The sequence below is a fragment of the Lagenorhynchus albirostris genome, chromosome 7 (genome assembly GCF_949774975.1).
Source record: "Lagenorhynchus albirostris chromosome 7, mLagAlb1.1, whole genome shotgun sequence".
NCBI lineage: Eukaryota > Metazoa > Chordata > Mammalia > Artiodactyla > Delphinidae > Lagenorhynchus > Lagenorhynchus albirostris.
Window position 1 is genome coordinate 37483176 of NC_083101.1, and position 25171 is coordinate 37508346.

At 45.4% G+C, this 25171-nt stretch overlaps 2 protein-coding genes across 2 annotated transcripts in view; one reads left to right on the plus strand and one right to left on the minus strand.

The window, feature by feature from the left end:
• The window catches only part of LOC132523562 (protein SPATA31F1-like), a 169644-nt gene that overhangs the window by 2999 nt on the left and 141474 nt on the right, over window positions 1–25171 (plus strand). The gene's annotated exons all lie outside the window — the stretch shown is intronic.
• SPATA31G1 (SPATA31 subfamily G member 1) lies at window positions 1542–5009 on the minus strand. The gene is made up of 3 exons (XM_060153197.1): window positions 4989–5009; window positions 4718–4820; window positions 1542–3058 (listed from the first exon to the last, which is right to left on the minus strand). The coding sequence occupies exons 1-3, from the start codon at window positions 5007–5009 to the stop codon at window positions 1542–1544; spliced, it is 1641 nt and encodes a 546-aa protein (XP_060009180.1).

Here is a 25171-nt window from a genome sequence, read left to right on the forward strand (position 1 = left end):
GCGGCTGGGCCCGTGAGCCATGGCCGCTGGGCCTGAGCGTCCGGAGCCTGTGCTCCGCAGCCGGAGAGGCCACAACAGTGAGAGGCCCGAGTACCGCAAAAAAAAAAAAAAAAAAAAATTAGATTAACAATCTAAACATAACATCTATGGGAATTCCCTGGTGGTCCAGTGGTTAGTGCTCTGCCCTTCCACTGCAGGGGACACGGGTTCAGTCCCTGGTTGGGGAACTAAAATCCCACATGCTGCACGGCATGGCCAAAAATAAATAAACAAATGTCCATGAGGGTGCTAGAAGAAAGTGTCTTAGAATCCATAAGGGAACATGTTGGTAGATTTAAACTTTGGCATGGTAAAATCGCTTTAAAATTAGAAAATAAGCTACAGATCGGGAGAAACTATTTGCAGCATATTAACAGGTTGAGTTAATATCTGTGACAGACAGGATAATGCCATTCCCAAACCCCCTGACCAGTGCCCACGTCCTAATCCTTGGCACCTGTGAATATATTGTGCTACATGGCAAAAGGGAATTAAAGTTGCAGATGGAAGTAAGGTTGCTAGCTAACTTACTTTAAGATAGGAAGAGTATCTTGGATTATTGAGGTGGGTCCAATGTAATTAAAAGTGTCCTGAAAAGTGGGAGAGGGAGGAAAAAGTGATGTGAGAAGAACTTGACTTGCCTTTGCTAGCTTTGAAGATGGAGGAGGGGGGCCAATAGCCAAGGAATGTGGGCAGCTTCTAGAAGCTGGGAAAGACCAGCAACGAATCCTACCCAGTGCCTACAGAAAGGAATGCGGCCCTGCCAACCTCTTGATTTTAGCCCTGTGAGACTTCTAATAAAATTAATTTATGTTGTTTTGTGATAATTTGTTATGGCAGCAGTAGAAAAGTAATAAAATACCCAGCAAACAGTGCAGTAGAAAAATGGGTATACGATATGAACAGGCAATATAGAAGAAATTCAGCGATCGCTAAACATATGAAAAGGGACTTGTTTTTGTGGCCTTGGAGGTGCATGAGCTAAACTAGAGAGAGAAAAGAGCAGAGGGCTGACAAGAATTGGCTAGAAATATATGTGGGGAACTTGTGTATCAAGTATGTGAAGAAGGGGACCATACCCAGGACCAAGAGCAGCTGCCTAGACCCAGACCAATTGTGCTCGTGTGAATGGATATATTTTTCTTCTGTTGACTTGCTGTGAAGTTTTTCTCAAGGGCAGCATTGGTCTGTGCTCCCCTGGCCTTAACAGCTTCACCCTGTAGAGTGAGGACTCCAGGTTGTAGACTCCGGGTTGATCATCTGTGAACAGCTTGAAAAGAAAGTTAAGCCTATAGAATCCTGAGCTCTCTACTTCTGGGACCTGATCCTTAGGAGATACAGCTGCAGCAGAATAGGGAACCGTCATTTCCAGTACCCCAGACTCCAAAAAAGACATGAGTGGGGTTTGTCTAGTTCGGCTAGTTTATTAGGATTTCCTTTGTGTCTCCACCCCCCAACTGGTTTGGCTTCAGGTCTTGGGGTACTTATATTGGGTGCCAGTACTACCAGCCTTTTCTCTGCTGACTGGATTTGGTGGGCAGGGGTCCATGGGTACCCAGAAATTTGGCTAACATCCTTTGGAGACCCCTGGTAAGGGGAGCCTGAGGTGTGGGGGAGGAAAGATGCTTCTGGGCCCAAGGGCAGTGCTTACAGTGCCGAGGGGCTAGGATGTCACCAGCTCCCAGCCTTGCCCCTCTCTGACCTTGGGAACCTGAAGCCTTGGAGTGAGGCTGCAGGGAGGGAGCAGTGTGTCGAGAGCTCTGGTCCCTGTGCTGAGATCTTTGCAAAAGTCTGCTTACAGGGACCTCTGCTAGTCTGGCCTGGGCTAGGTGGCTTTTCCCTGTAACTGTGGTTGAGCCCAATTTTGCATCCCCTTCTCCGTGGTCTCCTTTGGGTTTCCTGGGGCGCTCTCTCTTTTTGGCTGAAGATAGGGCTGAAGCCTTGTCCTGTCTCTTGCCTGAGGCTGGAACCTCAGGGTATGAGGGCTCTTCCAGGCCTGGGCAGTGAACACATGACCCCTGGGATGACATCTTCACATTCATTCTTTGCTCTTTCTGAGGCTCTTGTTCTGCCCTGCCAGACTTCCATAGCTGAGGTTGGATAGAGGAGTGGGAGTGATAACAGTGGGGGACCTGGATAGGCTGAGTTACTGTGCTCTGAGGTTTAGGGGGATGACAGCTTGAAGAGTTGGGGCACAGACTGAGGGGATGAATCTGCTGTGGTGGGCAAGAAGAGAGTCTCCGGGTGGCTTGAGTTGTGGAGCTCAGGGCAGGGGAGCTGCCAAATGATTGACTTGGGCCAAGAGATCTGGAAGCAGGGCTCTGCTGTAGTTTCTTCAGCCTGAGTTCCAACTCTTTACTCCAGTGCCAGGCCTGGATCCCAGAGTGGGTGGGCATCTTTGGGACAGCCTCACCCTGGGAGGATGGAGTCTCTGCCTTAGCCCCTGGGAACAGCTCTCCCTTGGGTAGGCCAGGCTGGTTGGGCTCAATCTTCAGAGCTTCAGCTTGGGTGGGAGGCCAGGGTATTGGCTGTAGGGGATCCACTGCTGGAAGGCTGGGGTCCTGGGGGATCCCTCTTTGTTGCACATTCCTCCACACAAACTCAAGGTCAATGTGTGGATCTGGTAGAGGAGCAGAGAGTGACCTGGGGGTTGGGGCTGGGAGTTCAGTGGTGCAGCAGTTCCCTCTCTGCTCCACTGTTTCCCCCTCAGGTTTACAGTTGCATTGGTCTCCAATAGGCTCACTTGTGTGAGACTTTGACATAGAGTTTGGGCATGGGCTGGGACCCCACAATGGGGACACAGGAACACAACAGGTTTCTTTCTGCTCCATGTCCCCCGCAGTAGGCTCAGAGTCAGATTGGACTCCCAAGGGGTTGGCTCCACGTGGGTCTTGGGGTAAGCTGCAAGCCAGGAGCTCAGAGGCCCAGGAGTTCTTTCTCCTTTCTATGTCCCCACATGTAGCTTCAGAATCAAACAGGACCCCCGTAGGGCTAACTCTGAGGGAATCCAGTACAAGAACTGCGGGTGGGCTGAAGGCCAGAGATAGCGATTCAAAAGCCCAGGAATTCCGGGAATGATCAGTGTCCTTCCATGCAGTTTCTGACCCAGTGAGCCCTCCCACAGGATTGATTCTGTGGGGTTCTAGAATAGGAGCTAGAGATGGGCTGTGGCCAGGGCCTGGAGATTCTGAGGTCCAGAGGTTGTCTGTCTGCCTCATGGCCTCCCACAAAGCTTTGGACTCAGACAAGACTGCCTGGGCACCTGTTCCTAGGGACTCCAGCAGAGAGGCTGAGGGAAGGCTGGGAGATGAACCTGGGTCTGCAGAGACCCAAAGATTTTCTCTACTCTGCGTGCCCTTCCACGGAGTCTCAGATCCTGATGGGACACATGCAGGCATGGTTCCATGGAGTCCTGGGTCGACGTCCAAGGCTGAGGGCTCAAAGGCCCAAAGGTTTGTTGAATTTTCTCTGCATCTCCACTGGGGCTCATATCCAGATGGATCTCCCAGGGGACTGCCTCCCTGGAGTTCTGGCAGGGGATGTGGGGGAGGGCAGGGAGCTGGCGTTGGGGGCTGAAAGGCTTGAGTACTCTCTTTATGTCCTGTGGTTCCCCACTGAGTCTCACATACGGGTGGAACTTCCAGGGTGCCGGTTCCTTGGGGCTCTGTCACGGGGGCTACAGATTGGCAAGGGACTGAGGTCGGAGGCTCAGAGATCTGAGGATTCTCTCTTCGCCTTGTGGTTTCCCAGAGGGCTTCAGGTCCAGAGAGGCCTCCTATAGGGCTGGCTCCTTGGCATTCTGGCAGAGAAGTTGGGGTTAGGCTGGGAGTTGGCACTGCTGGCTCAAGGGTTTTGGGGTCCTCATTTTGCCCCGTGGTCCTCCATGGGGCCTCAGACCTAGTTAGGGCTCCCAGAAGGCTAGCAGGATTTTCTGCTAGGGAGGCACAGAGTGAGTCTGGAATGTGTTGTTGGAGGCCAGGATCCCATGGCACCTTCCACCAGACCTCAGATGAATGGAAGAGTTTGGAGGGCCTGGTTCTTTGGAGGTTAGGCTGTGGGTGCAGGGCTTGATCCTCAGAGACCCAAGGGACCTCTCTCTGCTGTGTAAGCCACTGTGTGTTTGCCTCAGTGCCAGATAGGACTCTCTTATGGTCCATGGGAAAGAATTTAAGTTGGAGGGGAAGTGATGGGACAGGAGGGGAAGATGGGGAGGGAAGTTGCTGAGGGTCAGAGGCCGTTCCTTCCAGATCTTCTGTAGTATGGACTTCATGTGTAGGAAGTGGGGTTGGGGAGCAATACTGGGGAAGCAGCAATACTGGGGTTCTAGGCAGGAAGGCAAACTTGTTAAAGAAGACAGAAGGACTGACAGACAGCTTCAGGGGAGAGAGGCCACCTGAGCTCAGGAAGATGGCCTCCAAGGACTCACTGTGCAGAGAGGGGAGACCCCAGAAGAGCTGGCTTTCTCTCTGCTGTAGGTGGCTCCCTGATGCTGTCTTGTGCCTCACAGGCAGGTTGGTCAAGATCTGAAAGGTGGGGAAGGATCTGGAAGGGTTTGGGGTCTGCGTGAGTACTTGCTCTAGTGTCCCTATGGACTTGTGGAGGCCCTCAGAATCACAGGATGGCTGGGATGGGGCTGTGGTGGCTTGTTCTCCAATAGGAGCTTCTTTGGGAAGAGAACATGGCTTCAGTGGATCCAGAGATACCTCCTCTTCTTCTTCCTCCCCTGACTTCTGCTTCCACAGGCGATCAAGGAAAGCCACGCGGTACAGAAGTGGTAGGCCCTGGGGAGTGGAGAAAGATACAATCTTTCTGGGGAGTGGAGAAAGATACAATCAGGCATGAAGCCTTTTTCAGAGACACAAGATGTACCGTTAAGCCCTCAGTCTTTGTTCTACAGTGAGTGAACAGTTACTCACTGGGGCCCACATCTGTGGACAATAGTCACTTACCCATCTGGTGTTAATGGCCATTACCCAACTACATTTGGAGATCGGCATTCCCTTACATAACCCCACATCTAGGGTCAATGATCATTCAGCTGGCTTGAAATCTAGTGTTAATGGTCACTCACCCAGCCTCACATTTGAGGCTTATAGTCACTCTTTTGAGCCCACATTGATGTCAATGATTCCTTACCTGAACTCATGTGGTGAGTCATTTACCCAGCTGCACGCCTATGTCACCCACCTTGCCTTGCATCTTGTCCCCAGAGTACCAGGGCTGAAGCTGTCGCCATCTCCCAAGCTGCCACCACCTCTGGATCTGCCAAACCACAAACAAGAATAGTGTTACCAGGTTCCCTGGACTCAGAAGGCAGCTGCTGCCACAGTGTCTGCAGGCCAGGGCATGGGTCAACTGGCCCCAGAGAAGCCCCATGTCCCCCTCAGCCCCAAGCAGGCCCTCTGGCAGCCATTCCATTTTTCCTCAGCCTAGTGGCAGTTTACCCTGAGGTCATCACTGCATCACAGAACAAAGAACTCCCATCCCCCACATACCTAACAGCAGTCTCTGTGAATTTAGAGCCCCCAAATTGCGCCCACCAGACAACTCATACTTTATTCAGTGAAAGCTTAGTGATCCCCTTTTGTCTTGATTAACAAGGTCAGAATTATCTTCAGGCATTGTGGTTGAGGACATGGATTCTAGCATCAAACTACCTTATTCAAATCCTAGCTCTGCCACTTCCTACCTGTGAAATCTCAAACTACTTTATCTTTCAGTGCCTCAGTTATCTCATCTGTAAAATGGGAATAATATTATTACTTACCACATAGGGTTGTTTTGAGGGTTAAATGAAAACATTTATATGCTTAGAGTAGTACATAGTATATGCTATGTTAAAACATTATTTCTTTTTTTGCCATAAATGATCAATAACCAATCTATAACAAGAATAGAATAGAGGAGAGTTTTATTTGAGCCAAGCTGAAGACTGTAGCCCAGGAGACAGCCTCTCAGATAGCTCTGAGGAACTGCTCCCAAGAAGCTTGTTTTCCAGCACAGCTTTATATCTTGTCAGAACAAAGGACATCAAACATGACAGGGGTACATTCCTTCAACGTTTCAAAAAAGACAGATTAGCTCGTACACAGCAAGTCAGTATGACCTTGGTGCCTGGGAAGGGAGCCTTATCGTCAAAGGAGTACTAGCATTGACATCCCAGGAAGGAAGGCATTTATCTCTAATTTCATAACAGATATTCTTTACTTCTGGACAATGCACACTTTTTTTTTTTGCACGCTTTTCTTTAATGGTTAAAGCAGATGTGCAATGTATGTTTGATAGACCACAAGACAGGCTTGTAGTTAGTATAAAGTTCAAGTCAAATCATATATAAGCCAGAATGACTTCCCTATACCTCAGTATATGAAAATTTCTTCCATCACTTTTAAGGTTCCTGATTACACACCTCATTCCATCTTTAATAGATGGAGTCTGTTTCCTCTTTTACATCTCATGTCTTTAGGTTGCCCGAGACCTTTTTCACAAATATTCATGTTAAGGATGACAAATCAAACATGCTTGACCCTTTTTTTTTTTTTCTTTTGCCCCTCTTTTCCCTAAAACCACCACTCTGTTTCATGTCAACTCCTCTTTATAGGGTCAAACTTCAACATCTGCCTTTGCAGTCCAATTCAATGCCTCTCTTCTCACCCCATCCCCCATCAACTGCCAGCTTAGTCTGGTAGGAAGAGCGCTGAGCTGAAGTTGAGGAGACTTGGATTTTCTAGCTCTGCCACTGTTTGGCCATGTAATCTTGGGCAAGAAAGTTTTCTCCATGGGTACCATGATTTGGACTAGATTTATTCATTCACTCATTCAGAGAATATTTATTAAGTGCTCACTATGGATCAGGTATCGTGCTCAGGCTTGAGGAGGCAGAAGTAAGACAGGGTCTCTGTGCTAAAGTAGGTCCCATTTCAGTGAGGGAAACAGTCAAATAATAGACAATTAAAATAGAGATATGTACAGGGTATTAAGGGGTGTGGAGGACATCTAACCACCTTGGGGTAGGGGGTTGCTTGTCAGGGGGTGCTTCCCAGAAGAGATGACCAGTGCTTGGTCTGAGGAATCAAGAAAATGAGAGTGTAGGGAAGAGGGGACAACCCAAGCAGTAGAAACAGCCTGTGTAAAGGTGGTGGGTCAGAGAAACCATGTCCCATTAGGGAAATTGAAGGTGTTGCAGTGCAGCTGTAGTATTAGTTGAGGGTTGGGGAAGCAGGAGGATAGACAAGATCACAAAGGGCCCTGAATACCGGACTAAGACGTTGGAAATTTATCCTGAAGGTGATGGGAAATAATTGAAAATTTTTGAGCAGGGAAGAGACAAGATCAAGTTTGTGTCTTGGAAAGAACACTCTGGCTATATTGAGGGCAAAGAGATTGAAGGCAAGAGATTGGTTAGGGAAACTTTGCTTTAGTTTAGGCAAAATGAAAGATGAGGCCTGAACCAAGGCAGTGATGGTGGGAATGGAGAATAACAGGTTCAAGTAGAATTCTAAAATTATAGTTGATTAGACTTAGTTACCAGTGGGATAGGGTGGAGTAGGGAGGGAGTTGAGAATGACTCTAGGGATTCTGACTTGGGGAACTGGGTGTGTATGTTAGTGACATTTTACTGAGGTAAGTAACACAAACCTGGTAACCAATTTAGGGTGAGGGGACAATGTGTTCCATTTTAGACATTTGCATTTGAGGTTCCTGTGACAAGGAAATGTCAGGCAGGAGGCAGATAGATACATGTATCTGAAGCTTGGGAAAGTAGTCTGTGGGGGAGATATAAATTTGACAGCCACCAGTATATATGTAGCAGCTGAAACCATAAAACGGCTTAAAGGTACATACTGAGGGGCTTCCCTGGTGGCGCGGTGGTTGGAGGTCCGCCTGCCGATGCAGGGGGCGCAGGTTCGTGCCCCGGTCCGGGAGGATCCCACGTGCCGCAGAGCGGCTGGGCCCGTGGGCCATGGCCGCTGGGCCTGCGCGTCCGGAGCTTGTGCTTCGCAGCGGGAGAGGCCACAGCAGTGAGAGGCCCGCGTACAGCAAAAAAAAAAAAAAAAAAAAAAGGTACATACTGATATTTAACATTTGGCCCAGACAATGTGGCCAGCAGTTTTTTGGTTTTTTTTAAACTTGAATGGTCAACATTATAAGATTAGTAGATTGTACGTAATCATATTTTTGGCTTAAAATCTGGCAACATAGGGCTCTCATTCCCACAAAGTAATAACCATTAATTAATTAATTAATTTTATTTATTTTTGACCACGTTGGGTCTTCGTTGCTATGCGTGGGCTTTCTCTAGTTGCAGCGAGCGGGGGCCACTCTTCGTTGCGGTGCGCGGGCTTCTCATTGTGGTGGCTTCTCTTGTTGCAGAGCATGGGCTCTAGGCGCAGCCTCAGTAGTTGTGGTGCACGGGCTTAGTTGCTCCGCAGCATGTGGGATCTTCCCAGACCAGGGATCGAAGCTGTGTCCCCTGCATTGGCAGGCGGATTCTTAAACACTATGCTACCAGGGAAGCCCAGTAAAGACCATTGAAAGCTAAGTAGCAGGTGCTCCCTTAGTGGCCATGTGCTTTCCAGTTCACCATGTTCTCTTTGTTAAAGCCGAGGCTGAGGGCTAGTTGCTGTTTATCATTGTGCCTATGGTTTTGTTGTTTTCTTACACTTGCCTATTTTTAGTCATTTGCATTACATGCCTGGTATCTGAGTTTCCTACCTCTGGATGAATAAAGTAAGTTGAGTTCTGATAGGAAATAGAGAAGGCAATGCTGAATTCTGTGCTAGCTAATTTACATTTATGGCAGGATAATCTACTAAGTTGCTGTCTGCTACTCATTGCCAAGAGAGACATTCAGTAGGATAAAAAGGTAACTTTGCTCTCCTCTCTTCCAGGAATTCTAGGTTTCTTGTCTCATGGAATAGTTAATGGATTTTGAGTTTATTAGTCCCAAACTAAAGTTGCAATACACCTGTTCTACAACCTTATCCAGGCTCTTGTGTGGGAGGAGAATTTAATTTAGCTGGGTGCTCTTCAGAAGGAGAAGATGGAGGAGATGCCAGGTGGAAAGAAGAGAAGTTGCCCAAGGATAGCAGTGGGTTCAGGGACTTGGGAAAAAAGAGATATTGCAATAGGCTCCATGAGTGACAGAAGTCAATTAGGAGGCAGCAGGGCTTCTGATGGGGAGAGCTGATTTAATAGGGCACTAAACATCTAGTACATAGTCTTGGGAACTGCAGCAAAAGATGCTGATATATATACTTGGTAGAGATGCTGTGGAGCCATTTGCCTTTGAATGGACTGTATGAGTTTAGATAATGCACATCCCAGTGGCAACCATGACAGGATCAAGACCCAAGTTTCTTTCCTAAGTGGTTTTTTTTTTGGTCAATGTATATCACATTAAAGAGGGGAAAAGCCCCCTTCCATGACCCAAATCATGATTAATATTAGATGTCTTCCAACCCTGGTAAATGAGAGTTTCGAACCAGGTTTAATTTAATTTAGAAAAATTAAGTAATGTGATGTTTCTTGTGTTTCAGTGTTGTGGAACAAATTTATACTCTAACATTTATCTCATTTAATCTTTACAACTCTTTGATGTAGGTATTGTTATATTCTTTCACATAGGGGAAACTGAGACACAAAGAAATTAACATATGTTAACTATTATCATTATTATTATATCTATATATCCATAGATATGTAGATATCCCAGAAGGCAGAGTTAGGGATTGAGAACCCCCTTGTATTGTGAGGAATCATTTGTATGTGACAGAAATTAAAATCCAGGGACTTCCCTGGTGGTCAGATTGGTAAGACACCGTGCTCCCAATGCAGGGGGCCCAGATTCGATCCCTTGTTGGGGAACTAGATCTTGCATGCATGCTGCAACTAAGAAGCCTGCATGCCGCAACTAAAGATCCTGTGTGCCGCAACTAAGACCTGGTGCAGCCTAAATAAATAAATAATTAAAAAAAAAAGAAATTAAAATCCAATTTAATCCAAATAAAAATCTGGTGTAAACAAATGGGAATGTATTGACTCATATCTGAACAATCCAGGGGTAGGGTTGGCTTCAGGCATTGGATTGATGCAGAGATTCATTTCGATGTCATCGGGATTCAGTTTTCATTTCTTTTTCTTTCTTTTTTTTTAAGATTTATTTTCTTAATTTATTAATTTATTTATCTATTTACTTAGGCTGTGGCAGGTCTTAGTTGCAGCACATGGGATCTCCGTTGCAGCATGCGGAATCTTTATTTGCAGCATGCGAACTCTTAGTTGGGGCATGCATGTGGGATCTAGTTCCCTGACCAGGGATCGAATCTGGGCCCCCTGCCTTGGGAGCGCAGAGTCTTTTTTTTTTAAAGTAATATCTTTTTTAAAATAAATAAATAATTAATTAATTTTTGGCTGTGTTGGGTCTTAGTTGCTGCGTGTGGGCTTTCTCTAGTTGTGGCAAGCAGGGTCTACTCTTTGTTGCGGTGCACGGGCTTCTCATTGTGGTGGCTTCTCTTGTTGCGGAGCACGGGCTCTAGGCATGCGGGATTCAGTAGTTGTGGCATGTGGGCTCAGTAGTTGTGGCTCGCGGGCTCTAGAGCGCAGGCTCAGTAGTTGTGGCGCGTGGGCTTAGTTGCTCCGCGGCATGTGGGATCTTCCCGGACCAGGGCTCGAACCTGTGTCCCCTGCATTGGCAGGCAGATTATTAACCACTGCACCACCAGGGAAGTCCTGGGAGCACAGAGTCTTAGCCACTGGACCACCAGGGAAGTCCCTGACTCTCTGTCTTCTGTGCTGACTTTATTTTTAGGTATTGTGTGGTAGCAAGTTCAAGTGAAGCTGAAAATGTGGTGTTGCTATGACAATATTGTGCTTATGGGTTCCAGCTGGTCATGCATACATCATTGAACTACTCACTGAACTGTACACAGGGGAACAGGATGCTTCCTCTGGCAGGTCTGAGTCACATACACATCCTTGGAGTAAGGGTATGGAGGGAAGAACACTATCTGCACATGGCCTGAGACCGAAGAAGTGGGGGTCTGGTCGTTCCTCCAGAAAACATAGACATCCTGTTTCCAGAAAGGTGTATGCATGCTGGTATCAAAACAAAATAATAGAGATGTCCATTATAGCTCTAACTAGCCCATTCTGTTTTCTGGCCCAGAGCCATGCCAGATCTTTTGGGATCTGAGGCTTAAGTTAAAATGTGAATGCAGATCCTATGAAGGTTGGTGAAGGGGCTGGATGGGGCCTAGGGCAGAGATCTTGAAGGAGGGAAATCTATGGGAAACCCAAACATCTGTGTGGATAACCTATTAAATGACCTAGACTCTCAATTCCTAGACCTTTTCATCTCAGAGTCCTTTACCTCTGCTCCAATCCAGCTATGGCCATATCTGAAGCATCATCATCAGGAACCACTCTGCCTTCTGTCTTGCATCACCCTCTGATTTCAACCTCCAGACTTGTCCTAAAATGCCAACTCTTCAACCTTGTCAGGAGTCTAGCCCATTGCTCTTTCCACTTTTTTCCGTCCATAAGAAACCTCTTGCCTTTATTTCCTCCCTCTCCAAGATAGACTTCATGGTTCATCACCTAATCAACATCTATCAATTCATTATCCTTTCATCATTTCTACCTGGCAAAATCCCAACTCTGCCTCTGCCAGAACTGCCCTCTAGGAAGGCAGAGGTCAGCATTATTGGATAAAATCACACTTATAGGTAAGTTGGTGGCCACCATAAACTTACGGTCTACAACTAATGGGCAACTCCATCATCACTTGAAATACATTTATTTATGCATTCCATTTATTAAGTGCCTGCTATGCGCTAGGCACTGTTCTAAGTGTTTGGGATACATGGGTGATCAAAACAGGCAAAGCTTCCTGGGAATTCCCTGGTGGTCCAGTGGTTAGTTACATCATTAGTTACATCATTACATTCCTTAGTAAACTCTCCCATCCTACTCAAAATAAATTCAAACCTTTACTTTCCTCAACTTCTCTTTCTCCTGGCCTCTAGCAGATATGGTAGACCTCTACTTTTCAGAGGAACCAGGAGCCATCCAATGCGAACTTTTCATCATCAAAAACCATTGCCTCCGATTTCCTTTCTTCCTGTTAGAGTGAAAGGTGTGTTCCTTTGTGAGACCTTCCTTGACCCTCCCAAGCTAGGACGGGTGCCCTTATTCTCCCCTCCCCCACCAGCACTTTCCGCACTAGATTGTTTAACTTGCGTCTTAATTATCTGGTCTACCACGTTCACCGCTTTAACCCAAACATCTGACGCTTAGTATCTGGTTGGAGCTCAGTACCCATGGGAGAGGGCCTGCTGCGGGGCGGGGCCTGCGCCGGGGAGGGCGCAGGGAGCGGGGCGGGGGCAGCCTCAGGGCTGTCCCCTCAGGCTTCTTGGAGGCCGCCTCCAGGCGACACCTCAGGACGCTGAAGTAAGCATCCTAGAGACCAGAGTTCACAGCCAAGATTCGGGTGAGGCTTTTCGGACTCCCCAGCGCCGGTTCCGCGGCAGGACTCCCTCATCCGTGGGGCCTCTGGATGGGGCGTCTGCGCCCAGGTGCCGCCGCGGAACCCGCCAGCGTCCACGCGCGGCCGTGGCTTCGGCTTCCTAAGCTACCCCACTGGTTTTTCTCCCTTTCCCTCCGCCTCACCTCTCCCCTTCCCTGACCACTCTTTCCTTTCCCTCCTTTCCCTTTCCCACCTCCTCCAGAGGGATGCCGAGTAAAAGGCTTGGCCAGCAACTCAGCTCCAGCGGCCGCGCGGGCTCGGCACGCTCTTTCCCCTGCCCCTGAGGGGCCCAGTGTCCTGAAAATGTCAGGACTGGTCAGGACAGTGAGACCTGACGGAACCGCCCCTCCGGGAGGGGCCATCGTCCTCAGGAGGGTGGTACACACCGTCCGGGAGGAGTTGTTTCAAGCGGGATGACGGCAGCGGGGAGGCCGCGGGGCTGGGATAGTGGGAGCGGAGGGCGGAGCCGGGCGCGGAGCCGGGCGCGGCCCGTTAGCCCGGCTGTGGGCGGGCCGAGGTGAGGCCGAGTCCTGAGGGCCGGCGGGACAGGCTTCTCCAAGGCAGGAAGATCCGAGGCCACTGCTCTCGCATCTCAGGTGCTGGTCCTTTGCTGCATTTATTGGGGGCTTACTATGTGTCAGGTCCTGTATTTGATAGGAACTCTAGCTGTGTCTCGCTAGAGGTAAGAGGAAATGTTACTTTTTAAAAAACAGTTTTTCCCGTTATGATACTATTCTATACCGAATTTAGAATGTATAAAAAAGTAGAAGGAAGAATCACATAAACTTTCAATCTCAAAATAATTTCCATAGCATCTTGACGTAGTTCTTTCCAGACTTGGCTATTCACATTTTTACAGCGTTTAAATAAATGTAGGTTTTCGTAAGGTAAGAAAGCTGTTAATATTTTTTTTTTCTAAAAATAAATTTATTTATTTTAGGCAGCGTTGGGTCTTCGTTTCTCCACGCAGGCTTTCTCTAGTTGCCACGAGCGGTGGCTACTCTTCTTGTGGTGCGCGGGCTTCTCATTGCGGTGGCTTCTCTCCGTGCGAAGCACAGGCGTTAGGTGCGCGGGCTTCAGTAGTTCTGAACGCAGGCTCAGTAGTTGTGGCTCACAGGCTCTAGAGCGCAGGCTCAGTAGTTGTGGCGCACGGGCTTAGTTGCTCCACGGCATGTGGGATCTTCCCAGACCAGGGATCGAACCTGAGTACCCTGCATTGGCAGGCGGATTCTTAACCATTGCGCCACCAGGGAAGCCCTATTTTATTTACTTTTTAACATTTATTTATTTGGCTGTCCCGGGTCTAAGTTGTGCCATGCAGGATCTAGTTTCCTGACCAGAGATCGAACCCGGGTCCACAGTGGTGTCCTAGCCACTGCACCGCCAGGGAATTCCCCTAAACATCATTTTTGATGACTGTATTATTCTCTGAAGTAGATTCTGTGAAGTAATGAATTAGCGACTCATGTGGTTATTTCAGCACTGACTTCTATGAACTTCAGTCTCATCGATTCCGGTTGCTTGCTAAACATCCCTAAGTTCGATTTCCCACAGGTACCCAGGCCTAACATCTTTATAACTTAGGTCATTTTCTTTTTCTGTCCCAACCTGTTCTTCCTTTTGTATTTCCCAAAGCAATTAGTGTCACCTAATCACCCAGGCAAGAAACACAGGAGCCATTCTACACTGCTCCCTCTCCATCTTTCCTATTAGTTGTCAGTCACCAACTTTTGCTAATTATATCTGCTATTTCTCAAATCTCTTTCTACCCCATCCTTACTGTCACCCTAGTAGTTCAGGCCCTACTCATTTCTCCCATAAACTGTGCAGTAGCTTCCTAGCTGATCTCCATTCCTCCAGCTTTATCCATCTTAAATCCTTTCCATTCACTATTGCCAAAGTAATCTACCTAAAACAAAAATGATCATGACACTCGCCTCCTTAAAATCCTTCAGTGAGCCATACTTTCTGCATGGTATAGAGAACCCTCCACATGCAGGTCTTTCTCTACTCCTTTAGCTTCTCTAGTCATTACCTGCTGGTGTTTATTATTCTAGTAATAGAAGAATGCCTCTAGTTTCCCCTGAGCCCCCCATGCTGTTCATTGCTTCTATATCTTTTTGCTCATCAGTATTTTGATTTCTGTCTGGAATGGCCTCACCACTTTTTTCCACCTGGCTAATTCTGCATTGGAAGCATGGAGTCTTAACCACTGGACCACCAGGCAAGTCCCCAACCTGGTTAATTCTTTTTTTTTTTTTTTTTTTTTTTTTTTTGCGGTACGTGGGCCTCTCACTGTTGTGGCCTCTCCCATTGCGGAGCACAGGCTCTGGAAGCGCAGGCTCAGCGGCCACGGCTCACAGGCCCAGCCGCTCCACGGCATGTGGGATCTTCCCGGACCGGGGCACAAACCCGTGTCCCCTGCATCGGCAGGCGGACTCTCAACCACCGCGTCACCAGGGAAGCCCCCCTGGCTAATTCTTAATTGTCCTTCTATCCCAATTCAGGCATCATCTCAGAAAATTTACCCTGAAGGTCTGGTTTGGGCTAAATGTCCCTTTTTCCTGCTCTACATGGTGAAACCGAGTGGGGCCCTGTGGAGCTTCCAGGCATGGAGGCCTTTTTTTGTCCCCCATTTCTTGTAGGCAAGACTCCAGCCTCCATGACATTCCCTGAGTTCCAAAGGGCAGATTCGAACAGTTGCTAATCAAGGAAGGAGCAGCCACAAAACCACCTGAGGCAAGATTAAAGGGATTAGAGAAGCTTATTAAGATTAGGAGACTTGAGACCCTCCACACACCCTCATCTTGTCAGCAACCCCACCCTTGGAGCCGACCAGACCCAGTGTTGTAGCCATTTTGAAACTTTGCAGAAGAAGAATGCAAGACTGTTACTGCCTTGATCCTTATTGCATACCCGTGACCAGGAGCTCCAACTATAAGACCTCTCCCTGTTCCCCAGGGAGGGGGGCACAGTTCTTGAGGCGCTAGCCTGCTGTGTTCCCCTCTCTGCCTGGCAAAGAATAAAGCCACCCTTTCTTTCTCCTCCAGAACTCTGTCTCCATATCTCGTATCTCATTTTGGCATCGGTGTACAAGAAGCCAATATTTTGGCACCAATAGTGATTATCTCTGTCTTTTCATTTAAAACATCCTTCAAAACCCTTTAAATCTATTACTTTGTGTATAATGACTTTCTTTTTAAAAATTAATTAATTATATTTATTTTTGGCTGCAATGGGTCTTCGTTGCTGGGTGCAGGCTTCTTCTAGTTGCAGAGAGCAGGGGCTATTCTTCATTGCGGTGCATGGGCTTCTCATTGTGGTGGCTTCTCTTGTTGCAGAGCACGGACTCTAGGCACATGGGCTTCAGTTGTGGCACGTGGGCTCAGTAGTTGTGGCTTGCAGGCTTAGTTGCTTCACGGCATGTGGGATCTTCCTGGACCAGGGATCGAATCCGTGTCCCCTGCATTGGCAGGCGTATTCTTAATCACTGTGCCACCAGGGAAGTCCCTATGATGACTTCCTTATAATTTCAACAGCAGCAGTCTGAGCATGTCTTATCTTTCAGTTTGTAGTCTTCCTAGACTTTTGCTTATGGAGGTCTGTTTCCTTGTATGTTTGATATATTTTACTAGGAGCTCATTTGGTTATACTTTTAAACTTTGTAAATCCTGAAGGGCCTGGATTGAGATGATTTGTCTTGGTTTCTCCTGGGTGCTAAGGTACTTGACCAGCCTGGAATTTTTGTTTTTTTTCTTGGATTGACTATGTTTATTTCTCCAACTATGAGAATGGTGTAAATTCACATCCCGGGTCTTCATGAAACTAGGGCTATGTTTATAAATTATTAGGGAAAATGATTAGTATTAATGTTGTTAGTGTTTCCACTCAGTTTTGCTAATTCTGTTTCTCAAATCTGTCTCTTCTCCCAATTTGATGCTGAAAACTTGGCCTCTGTGCACTGGTGCTGAATCGAATCGAATCTCAGAGACTGAGTTTTGGGTGAAGTAGAAAAAAATAGCTTTATTGCTTTGCCAGGCAAAGAGGGACACATAGGGCTCATGTCCTCAAAAACTCTGTGTCCCAACCCGGGGTGTGGTGGGGGGCACTTGGTGAGGAGTTTTATAGCAGTGGCTCAAGGGTGGGGGTGCTGATAAGGATCAGGGTGTGTGCAAGACCTGCATTCCTTTAATCTTGCCTCAGGTGGTCTTCTTGATGAGCTTCTGTGGTTCTCAGGGTTATCAAACTGTGACCTTCTCTCTGGAATGAAGAATGCTTCATCAAGTAGTTAACATCTTCCATTTGTTGGGGGTTTTAGTTTAGAAGAGCTCAAAGATATTGTTATGTGTATCCCTTGAGGCGAGGAGGAACCAGGACCCTGCCCCAAGGCTGCACTGTTGTTTCTTGACTGCTCCTCCCTTGTCTCTGCATCGCCTCCCTTCCCTAATTAGCAGCTCTTTGAACCTGTCCTTTGGAACTAAGGGAAGGTCATGGAGACTGAAGCCTATTTCCTACAAACAAGAAATAGGGGACACAGAAAGACTTCCATGCCCAGGAGCCCCATAAGGTCCTGCTTGGTTTCACATTCTTAGTGTCACCAGGGACAAATTGGTTTTTTATGGCTTTGTTTCCAGCATGCAGATTTTTGTGTTCACAGTATAGCCCTTTTGGTTGCCTGGCTTTATGTGCAGTTCTCAGATTCAGCTCCCCTACTTTGTCAAGTCTAAATACTATGCCTTGGCGGGGCTGATAACCAGCAAACTTTAGGTTTCTGGGTTGGGCATATTTTTAGGGCAGCCCTAGTGTCTGTGTTGGCTTTCCATCTAATTTTGGCTCTAGAATTTCTTTCTTCCTCCTTTCCTCACCTCTTTCCCTCTTTCCCTTCCCCTCTCTTTTTTTCCCTTTCTCTCTTCCTCTCTCCCTCCCTCCCTGTCTCCTTTCTTCTTTCTTTCTTTCTTTCTTGCCTTCTCTTTCTCTCTTTCTTTCCATTTCTTTCTCTCTCTCTGTCCCTCTTTCTTTCTCTCTCTCTCCTCCCTTCCTTCCCTCCTTCCTTCCCTCCTTTCTTCCTTCCTTCCTTCCTTCCTCCCCTTATAAAAGTGTATTTGTTCTAGTTAAGCCAGCATTTGGATTTTTGCAGTGCAAGGGCATTTCATAACATCTAGCCTAGTTAAATAGCCAGAAATGGAAATCTTATAGACTTCATTTTAAAAATTGGATTCTATTTCAAGCTTACGTGCAAATTTTTACCATGGAATCTCTGTCAAATACTTTTTTGCTTTTCTTTTGGTTATATTTAAAATTAGTGTTTTTTGTTCTTTTTTTTTTTTAAATCAGAGTAATATATGAACATTGCTTTGAAAGTCAGATAGTAATTTCTTTTAACAAAAAGCAGGCTTGGGAATTCCCTGGCCATCCAGTGGTTAGGACTCAGCACTTTAACTGCTGGGACCTGGGTTTGATCCCTGGTAGGTGAGCTGAGATCCCGCAATCCATTCAGCGTGGGCAAGGCTAAAAAAAAAAGGCAGGCTCTTTGCTCCCACCTTCTTCTACTGCAAGCTCTGCTTACCAGAGGTAACCACTTTAAGTTCTTTCGGCTATTTTTTGCATTGTTCACATCCTTATTTTTTTATTTTTAAAAATAAGTTTAGGGCTTCCCTGGTGGCGCAGTGGTTGAGAGTCCGCCTGCCAATGCAGGGAACGTGGGTTCGTGCCCTGGTCCAGGAGGGTCCCACATGCCGCGGAGCGGCTGGGCCCGTGGGCCATGGCCGCTAAGCCTGCGCATCCGGAGCCTGTGCTCCGCAACAGGAGAGGCCACAGCAGTGAGAGGCCGGCGTACAGCAAAAAAAAAAAAAAAAGTTTATTCATTTATTTATTTATTTTTGGCTGTGTTGGGTCTTTGTTGCTGTGTGCAGGCTTCCCCTAGTTGTGGCGAGCGGGGGCTACTCTTCGTTGTGGTGCGCGGGCTTCTCATTGCGGTGGCTTCTCTTGTTGCGGAGCATGGGCTCTAGGCGCACGGGCTTCAGTAGCTGTGGCACATGGGCTCAGTAGTTGTGGCTCGTGAGCTCAGTAGTTGTGGCTCGTGGGCTCTAGAGCGCAGGGTCAGTAGCTGTGGCGCACGGGCTTAGTTGCTCCGCAACATGTGGGATCTTCCCAGACCAGGGCTCGAACCTGTGTTCCCTGCACTGGCAGGTGGATTCTTAACCACTGAGCCACCAGGGAAGCCCCACATCCTTATTTTTAAGTAACAAACTTTTACCAATATTTCTTGATTTATTAATTTTAGACAGTATATATTGATTTTTTAATTGAAGTATAGTTGATTTACAATGTGTTAATTTCTGCTGTACAGCAAAGTGATTCAGTTATATATATTCTGTTTTGTATTCTTTTCCATTATGGTTTATTACAAGACAAACATAGTTCCTTGTGCTATACAGTAGGTCCTTGTTTATCTATTTTATATATAGTAGTTTGTATCCATTAATTCCAAACGCCTACGTTTTCCCTCCCCCACCCCCTTTCCCCTTTTGTAACTATAAGTTTGTTTTCTATCAAACACTTGATTTTAAATGTGTTACAGGACATGATCCATTTTCTCATAAATATTTTAAAGTATTTATATAGAAATCTCAAGTTTTTAACAACATACACAGTTGTTTCTTTATGTATTTTTTGGCATGTTATAGTTAACTGTGTCATTATTGTGCACATAATGTTGTGTGTAATAATGTGCACTGCAATTGCTTTTGACAGATGATTTCCTTTATGTCGTGTGGAGGAAATTCACTTAAATGAGTCCTCACAGTTGACTACAGAGTGAGACCCAATGTTCAATGAGGGTCATCAACAATGCTGCAAAAGTCTGTTGTGAAAAAGTGCGTTTCTGAGTGATAAACACCAAAAGAATGCTCTACAGCAGAGAAAAATGAAAAGGCTGGTGGTTGTGTAAAAAATTTTCAGATAGTAAAATGGACAATGTTAAGAGACATTTGAGCAAATATTAAGAGATAATAAGAGCAAATTTGGTAAGGAGTTTCCTTTCAACTGTCATTTCAACATGTAAGCAATATGAAAAAATAATTACTGAGACATCTTTCATCCTTTTTGGTACTGTATTTGAAATCCAATGTATATTTTACACTTACAGCACATCTCAATTCATACTAGCCCGATTTTAAAGTGCTTTAGCCACGTGTGGCTCGTGGCTATCATATGTAACGACACAGGAATAAATTATGAAGACAGTTCAGGATACTTAGAGAACAGTCTTTCAACACACATTCATCAGTCATGGTACCTTCTCAGGTCTCTCTGGATCACATGTTTCCTTTGTGATTGAGCTGATCTGGAGCACAATGCTGATATGCTAGAGTCTAAGCTCCATACCCAGGGGACAAAATCCTATCGAATGGAACATTCTTGCACTTGTTGGTCTGAGATTAGTTACCCTTTTCATTAAGGAAAACTGACTAAAAATCAGTTAAGGATCACATACAGAAAACATTTGTTTGAGATTTTCAAAGGAGAAAAATTAGAAAATACTTTAACCATTTAAAAAATTATTTCTGGGTAAGAACCCAGAATTTCATTAATTCAATGTAGAAAATCATATTGTTCATATATAATGAATGTCTGCAGCTTGCCTAGAAGGAGGAGAATAAGAAGTGAGTCCAAGCACCTCATTCCTTTTTTGTTTTGCAGCATCAGTGCAGGGAAGAAGAGGAGAAAAGAGGGAGCATTTTGTGGGTAAGGTTCTGCCTATTCAATCTGGAGCTCTCAAGGGTTAACCTTAATCTCTCCTTTCTGTGAGACCCAGGTCCATATCCATAGTCTCTAAGGATGTCAGCTGCTAGAGCTCATCACTCTTAGAAAACAAAGCTCTCAGCAGGGAGAGTCATAGGAAGGAGTCAGGACCAAGAACACTTCTCCAGTTCCCTGCTAGGTCCATCCCTGGGAATGGAAGAATGGTGGAGCGGGCCTGTGGGTCTTGACCACTAGGTGGCAGTGTGAGACACGGTGGAATGGATATCTGGAGGCAGACCTTTTGGGTCCCGTTTTGGGACAAATTGTTTAATTTTCCTAAGGCTCAGATTCCTCCTTGAGATACACTTGACCTTCATCCCTCACAGCGTGGTTATGAGGATCAGATGGGATAAAGTATAAAATGCTATTCCATCCTTGAGCCTGTCTATTGTCACTGACTGTTTGACCTTGTGTACTAATGCTTGGGGCTCTTGGAGTCTAGTCTCCCAAGAGCCTCCCCCAGAGGACAGTTTTGCTCAGCTTCCTATAAGACCCTTTGCTCCTACCTTCACCGCATGTGACCAAGTCTCCTTTCCCAGCTTGGAGAGTTTGCCAGAAAGGAGCGCACGTGACATGGGACCTGCTTGCTCTTTGGAAAAATGGGTATTGATGAAGCTCTTCTCCTTCTTTCCTTCCCCCTCTTCCTAGCACGGCCTCTGTGACTGCAGGGCCCCTGTGCAACCGAGGTTGACATGAGAGGGTAATCCTATAGGGGCGGGAATGTGAAAGAAATCCCTCATTGAGGAATAAAAGAAGCGACTTGAAGTCAGTGACATAGGGAACGTGACTCCTGCCAGGCTTGCTGGGCCCTCCTATCCTCATTCTGCTCTCAGCTGCAGCTTGTACATCCTGTCTTTTGCAGCCATCTGGACAAGCTTCTTGATGAGGACAATTTGTAGCAAGATCCCTGCTGAGAGGATCATGATAGAGTGACTGTAGGAGCTGATCTTCTGATGTCTGGGGAGGTTGGGAAGCTGCTGCTTCCTCTGTGTCCCTTTGGCTGTGTCCCATAGGTTCTCTGCCTGAGCCACCCACTCTCTGTCCTCCCCACTCTCTCCAGCCCCTCTAGAAAAGGAATTAAGAGCCCCTCTGAGTGACCTCTCTCACACTGTCCTATTTATCCCTCTGTTAGCCTGAGAACCTACAGAGACCCATCTTCCCACGCTGTACTCATCTTAGTTCATTGTCTCCCTTCCTTTAATTGTACCCCAACACCCCAGTGGGCCCCAGGCCTACATCACTCTTTTCATTCACATCACTGGCCTTCTTTCTGCCATGAGAGGTCACTCTGCCATTTGCCCCCATATTTTCACTGACTTATTTTTCTCATCCACTGATAGTTTTATCTCCTCCATCTGTAGAGCTTTGCCACTGGGTGCCCTCCTTGCCTTTTTATTCACTTAACCTTCTTAGAGGTGTAGTCACACCTCTAACTTTCTTTTTTTAAAAATAAATTTATTTATTTATTTTTATTTTTTATTTTTTTGCGGTACGCGGGCTTCTCACTGCCGTGGCTTCTCCCGTTGTGGAGCACAGGCTCCGGACGCGCAGGCCCAGTGGCCATGGCACACGCGCCCAGCCGCTCCGCGGCATGTGGGATCCTCCCTGACTGGGGCACGAACCCCTGTCCCCTGCATCGGCAGGCGGACTCTCAATCACTGCGCCACCAAGGAAGCCCAAATTTATTTATTTTGTTTATTTTTATTTTTGGCTGTGTTGGATCTTTGTTGCTGTGCGCGGGCTTTCTCTAGTCGAGGCGAGTGGAGTCTACTCTTTGTTGTGGTGCACGGGCTTCTCATCGCGGTGGCTTCTCTTGCTGCGGAGCACGGGCTCTAGGCACGCGGGCTTAAGTAGTTGTGGCATGCGGGCTCAGTAGTTGTGGCTCGCAGGCTCTAGAGCACAGGCTCAGTAGTTGTGACGCATGGGCTTAGTTGCTCCGCGGCACATGGGATCTTCCCGGACCAGGGCTCAAACCCGTGTCCCCTGCATGGGCAGGCGGATTCTTAACCACTGTGCCACCAGGGAAGCCCGGACCCCGTCTCTAACTTTTATCTTTGTTCCAGGATCTCTGCTGCTAGACCCTACCTCCCCCCAAACTCTCAAGACTGAGCCTCTCTTTATAACCAGTCTTTTTTATTACTCTCACCACCTTTTGGCCACCGCCCTTTTTGCCACTGATTCCCACTTTCTTATTGGATTGTCCTCCATCTCTAACACTTGCCTTTTCCCCTCTTCCTTCAGAGCACACTCAGATCCTATTCTCTAGCTAGACTTTGTGTCTGGAATACTTCACCTCACTTAACTCTACCTTTTCTCAGGATATCAACCTCTTATGCATGGATCTCTCTTACTCATTTTAAAAAATATTGTTTCTAAAAATTGAGATATAATTCCCATACCATAGAATTCACCCCATGAAGTGAACGATTCATAGTTTTTAGGATGTTCTCAAGGTTGTGCAATCATCACCACTATCTAATTCCAAAATACTTTCATCATTTCACCAAGAGGTATGCCCATTAACACACTCCTCATTCCTCCCTTCTCCCAGCCCCTGGCAATCACTAATCTATTTTCTGTCTCTATAGATGTGCCTGTTCTGGATATCTCATATAAATGGAATATATAATATAATTGAAATTTTGTGTCTAGCTTCTTTCACATAACATAGGATTTTGAAAGTTTATCCTTGTTGTAGCATGTACTAGTACTTCATTCCTTTTTTATGGCTGAATAATATTCCATTGTATCGATATACCACATTTTGTTTTTCCATTTGTCAGTTGGTGGACATTTGAGTTATTTCCATCTTTTGGTTATTATGAATAATGCTATTATAAACATTTGTGTGTAAGTTTTTGTGGAAATACATGTTTTCATTTCTCTTGGGTATGTACCTTGGAGTGAGATTGTTGGGTCATATGATAATTCTATGTTTAACTTTTTGAGGAACCATAAAATTATTTTCCAGGTGACTGCACCATTTTACATTTCTCAGCAATGTACAAGGGTTCCCTCATGACCAATGGCATTGACACGTTCTCATGTGTTTGTTGGCCATTTAAGTATCTTGTAGTCTGGCAAAATTTCTATTCATGTCTTTTGCCTGTCTTAAAATTGGGTAGATTGTCTTTTTGTTGTTGAGTTATAAGAGTATTTTATGTATTCTGGATACTAAACCCTTATAAATGTATGATTTGCAAATACTTTATCCCATTCTATGGCTTATCTTTTCACTCTCTTGATAGTGTCCTTTGACACACAAAAGTTTTTAATTTTGATGAAATCCAATTTTTCTGTTTTTCCTTTTGTTGCTCACATATTTGGTGTTATATCTAAGAATACGTTGCCAAATCCAAGATCATGAAGATCTACTTCTGTGTTTTCTTCTAAGAGTTTTATGGTTTTACCTCTTATATTTAAGTCTTTGATCCATTTTGATGTTATTGTTGTTTCTTTTAAATCATTAATTAATTTTATTGAGATATAATTGACACATAACATTGTATTAGTTTTAGATGTAGACTTCATTGTTTTTTACTGTGATAAAATACACATAATATTTCTCATTCGTAAGTGTACAATTCAGATTCAGGCATTAGATACACTCACAATGTTGTGTAATAATCACCACTATCTGCTCCTAAAACTTTTTCATCATCGCCAACATAAACTCTGTACCCATTAAATAATAACTCCCTCTCCTTCCCCCTCCCACAACCCCAGCTTCTGGTAACCTCTATTTTACTTTCTGTCCCTATGAATTTTCCTACTCCAGGTACTTTATATAAGTGGATTCATACAAAATTTGTCCTTCTGTGTCTAGTTAATTTCACATGTTTTTAAGATTCACCCATATTGTAGCATATATAAAAAATTTCATTTCTTTTTTTTTGGCTGACTTATATTCCATTGTATATATGTACTATATTTTGTTTATTCATTCATCTCTTGATGAACACGTGGGTTGTTTTCAGTTTTGGGCTATTGTGACTAATGCCGCTATGAACATCGGTGTACAAATATATGTTCAAATTCCAGCTTTCAATTTTTTTGGATGTATACCTAGGAGTAGAATTGCTGGGTTATATGAAAGTTCTATGTTTAACTTTTTAAGGAGCCACCAAATTGTTTTCCTTAGTGGCTGCACTATTTTTACATTCCCACCAGCAATGCACAAGTGTTCCTATTTCTCTATATCCTTGTGAACACTTATTTTCTGTTATTTAAAATTTATTATCCTACTTGGTGGAAGTGGAATGTCATTGTGGTTTTGATTTGCATTTCCCTCATGACTAATGAAGTTGAGCATCTTTTCATGTGCTTATTGGCTATTTGTATATCTTCTTTGGAGAAATGTCAAGTCCTTTTATCTTTGATTTGGATTGTTTGCTTTTTTGTTGTTGAGTTGTTTATATGTTCTGGATATTAATATCTTATAAGATATATAACTTGCAAATATTTTCTCCCATTCTGTAGGTTGTCTTTTCACTTTCTTGGTAGTGTCCTTTGATGCATAGAAGTGTTGAACTTTATGAAGTCTAATTTATCTATATTTTTCTCTTGTTGCCTGTGCTTCTGGTGCCGTACCCAGGAAACTGTTCCAAAATGCATTGTCATAAAGTTTTTTCCCAGTGTTTTCTCCCCAGAGTGCTATAGTTCTAGTTCTTAAGTTTAGGTCTTTGATGCATTTTGAGTTAATTTTTTTTTTAACATCTTTATTGGGGTATAATTGCTTTACAATGGTGTGTTAGTTTCTGCTTTATAACAAAGTGCATCAGTTATACATATACATATGTTCCC

What these genes read in the sequence shown, in the direction of transcription:
- SPATA31G1 (XM_060153197.1), bottom strand. Translation starts at nt 5,009, where the DNA reads ATGGCCATTAACACCAGATGG. An exon ending in TGGCCATTAACACCAGATGG is followed by an intron (nt 4,821 to 4,988) that starts GTAAGTGACTAT and finishes TCCACTCCCCAG; the next exon opens with GGCCTACCACTTCTGTACCG. An exon ending in TCTGGATCCACTGAAGCCAT is followed by an intron (nt 3,059 to 4,717) that starts GTTCTCTTCCCA and finishes GCCCACCCGCAG; the next exon opens with TTCTTGTACTGGATTCCCTC.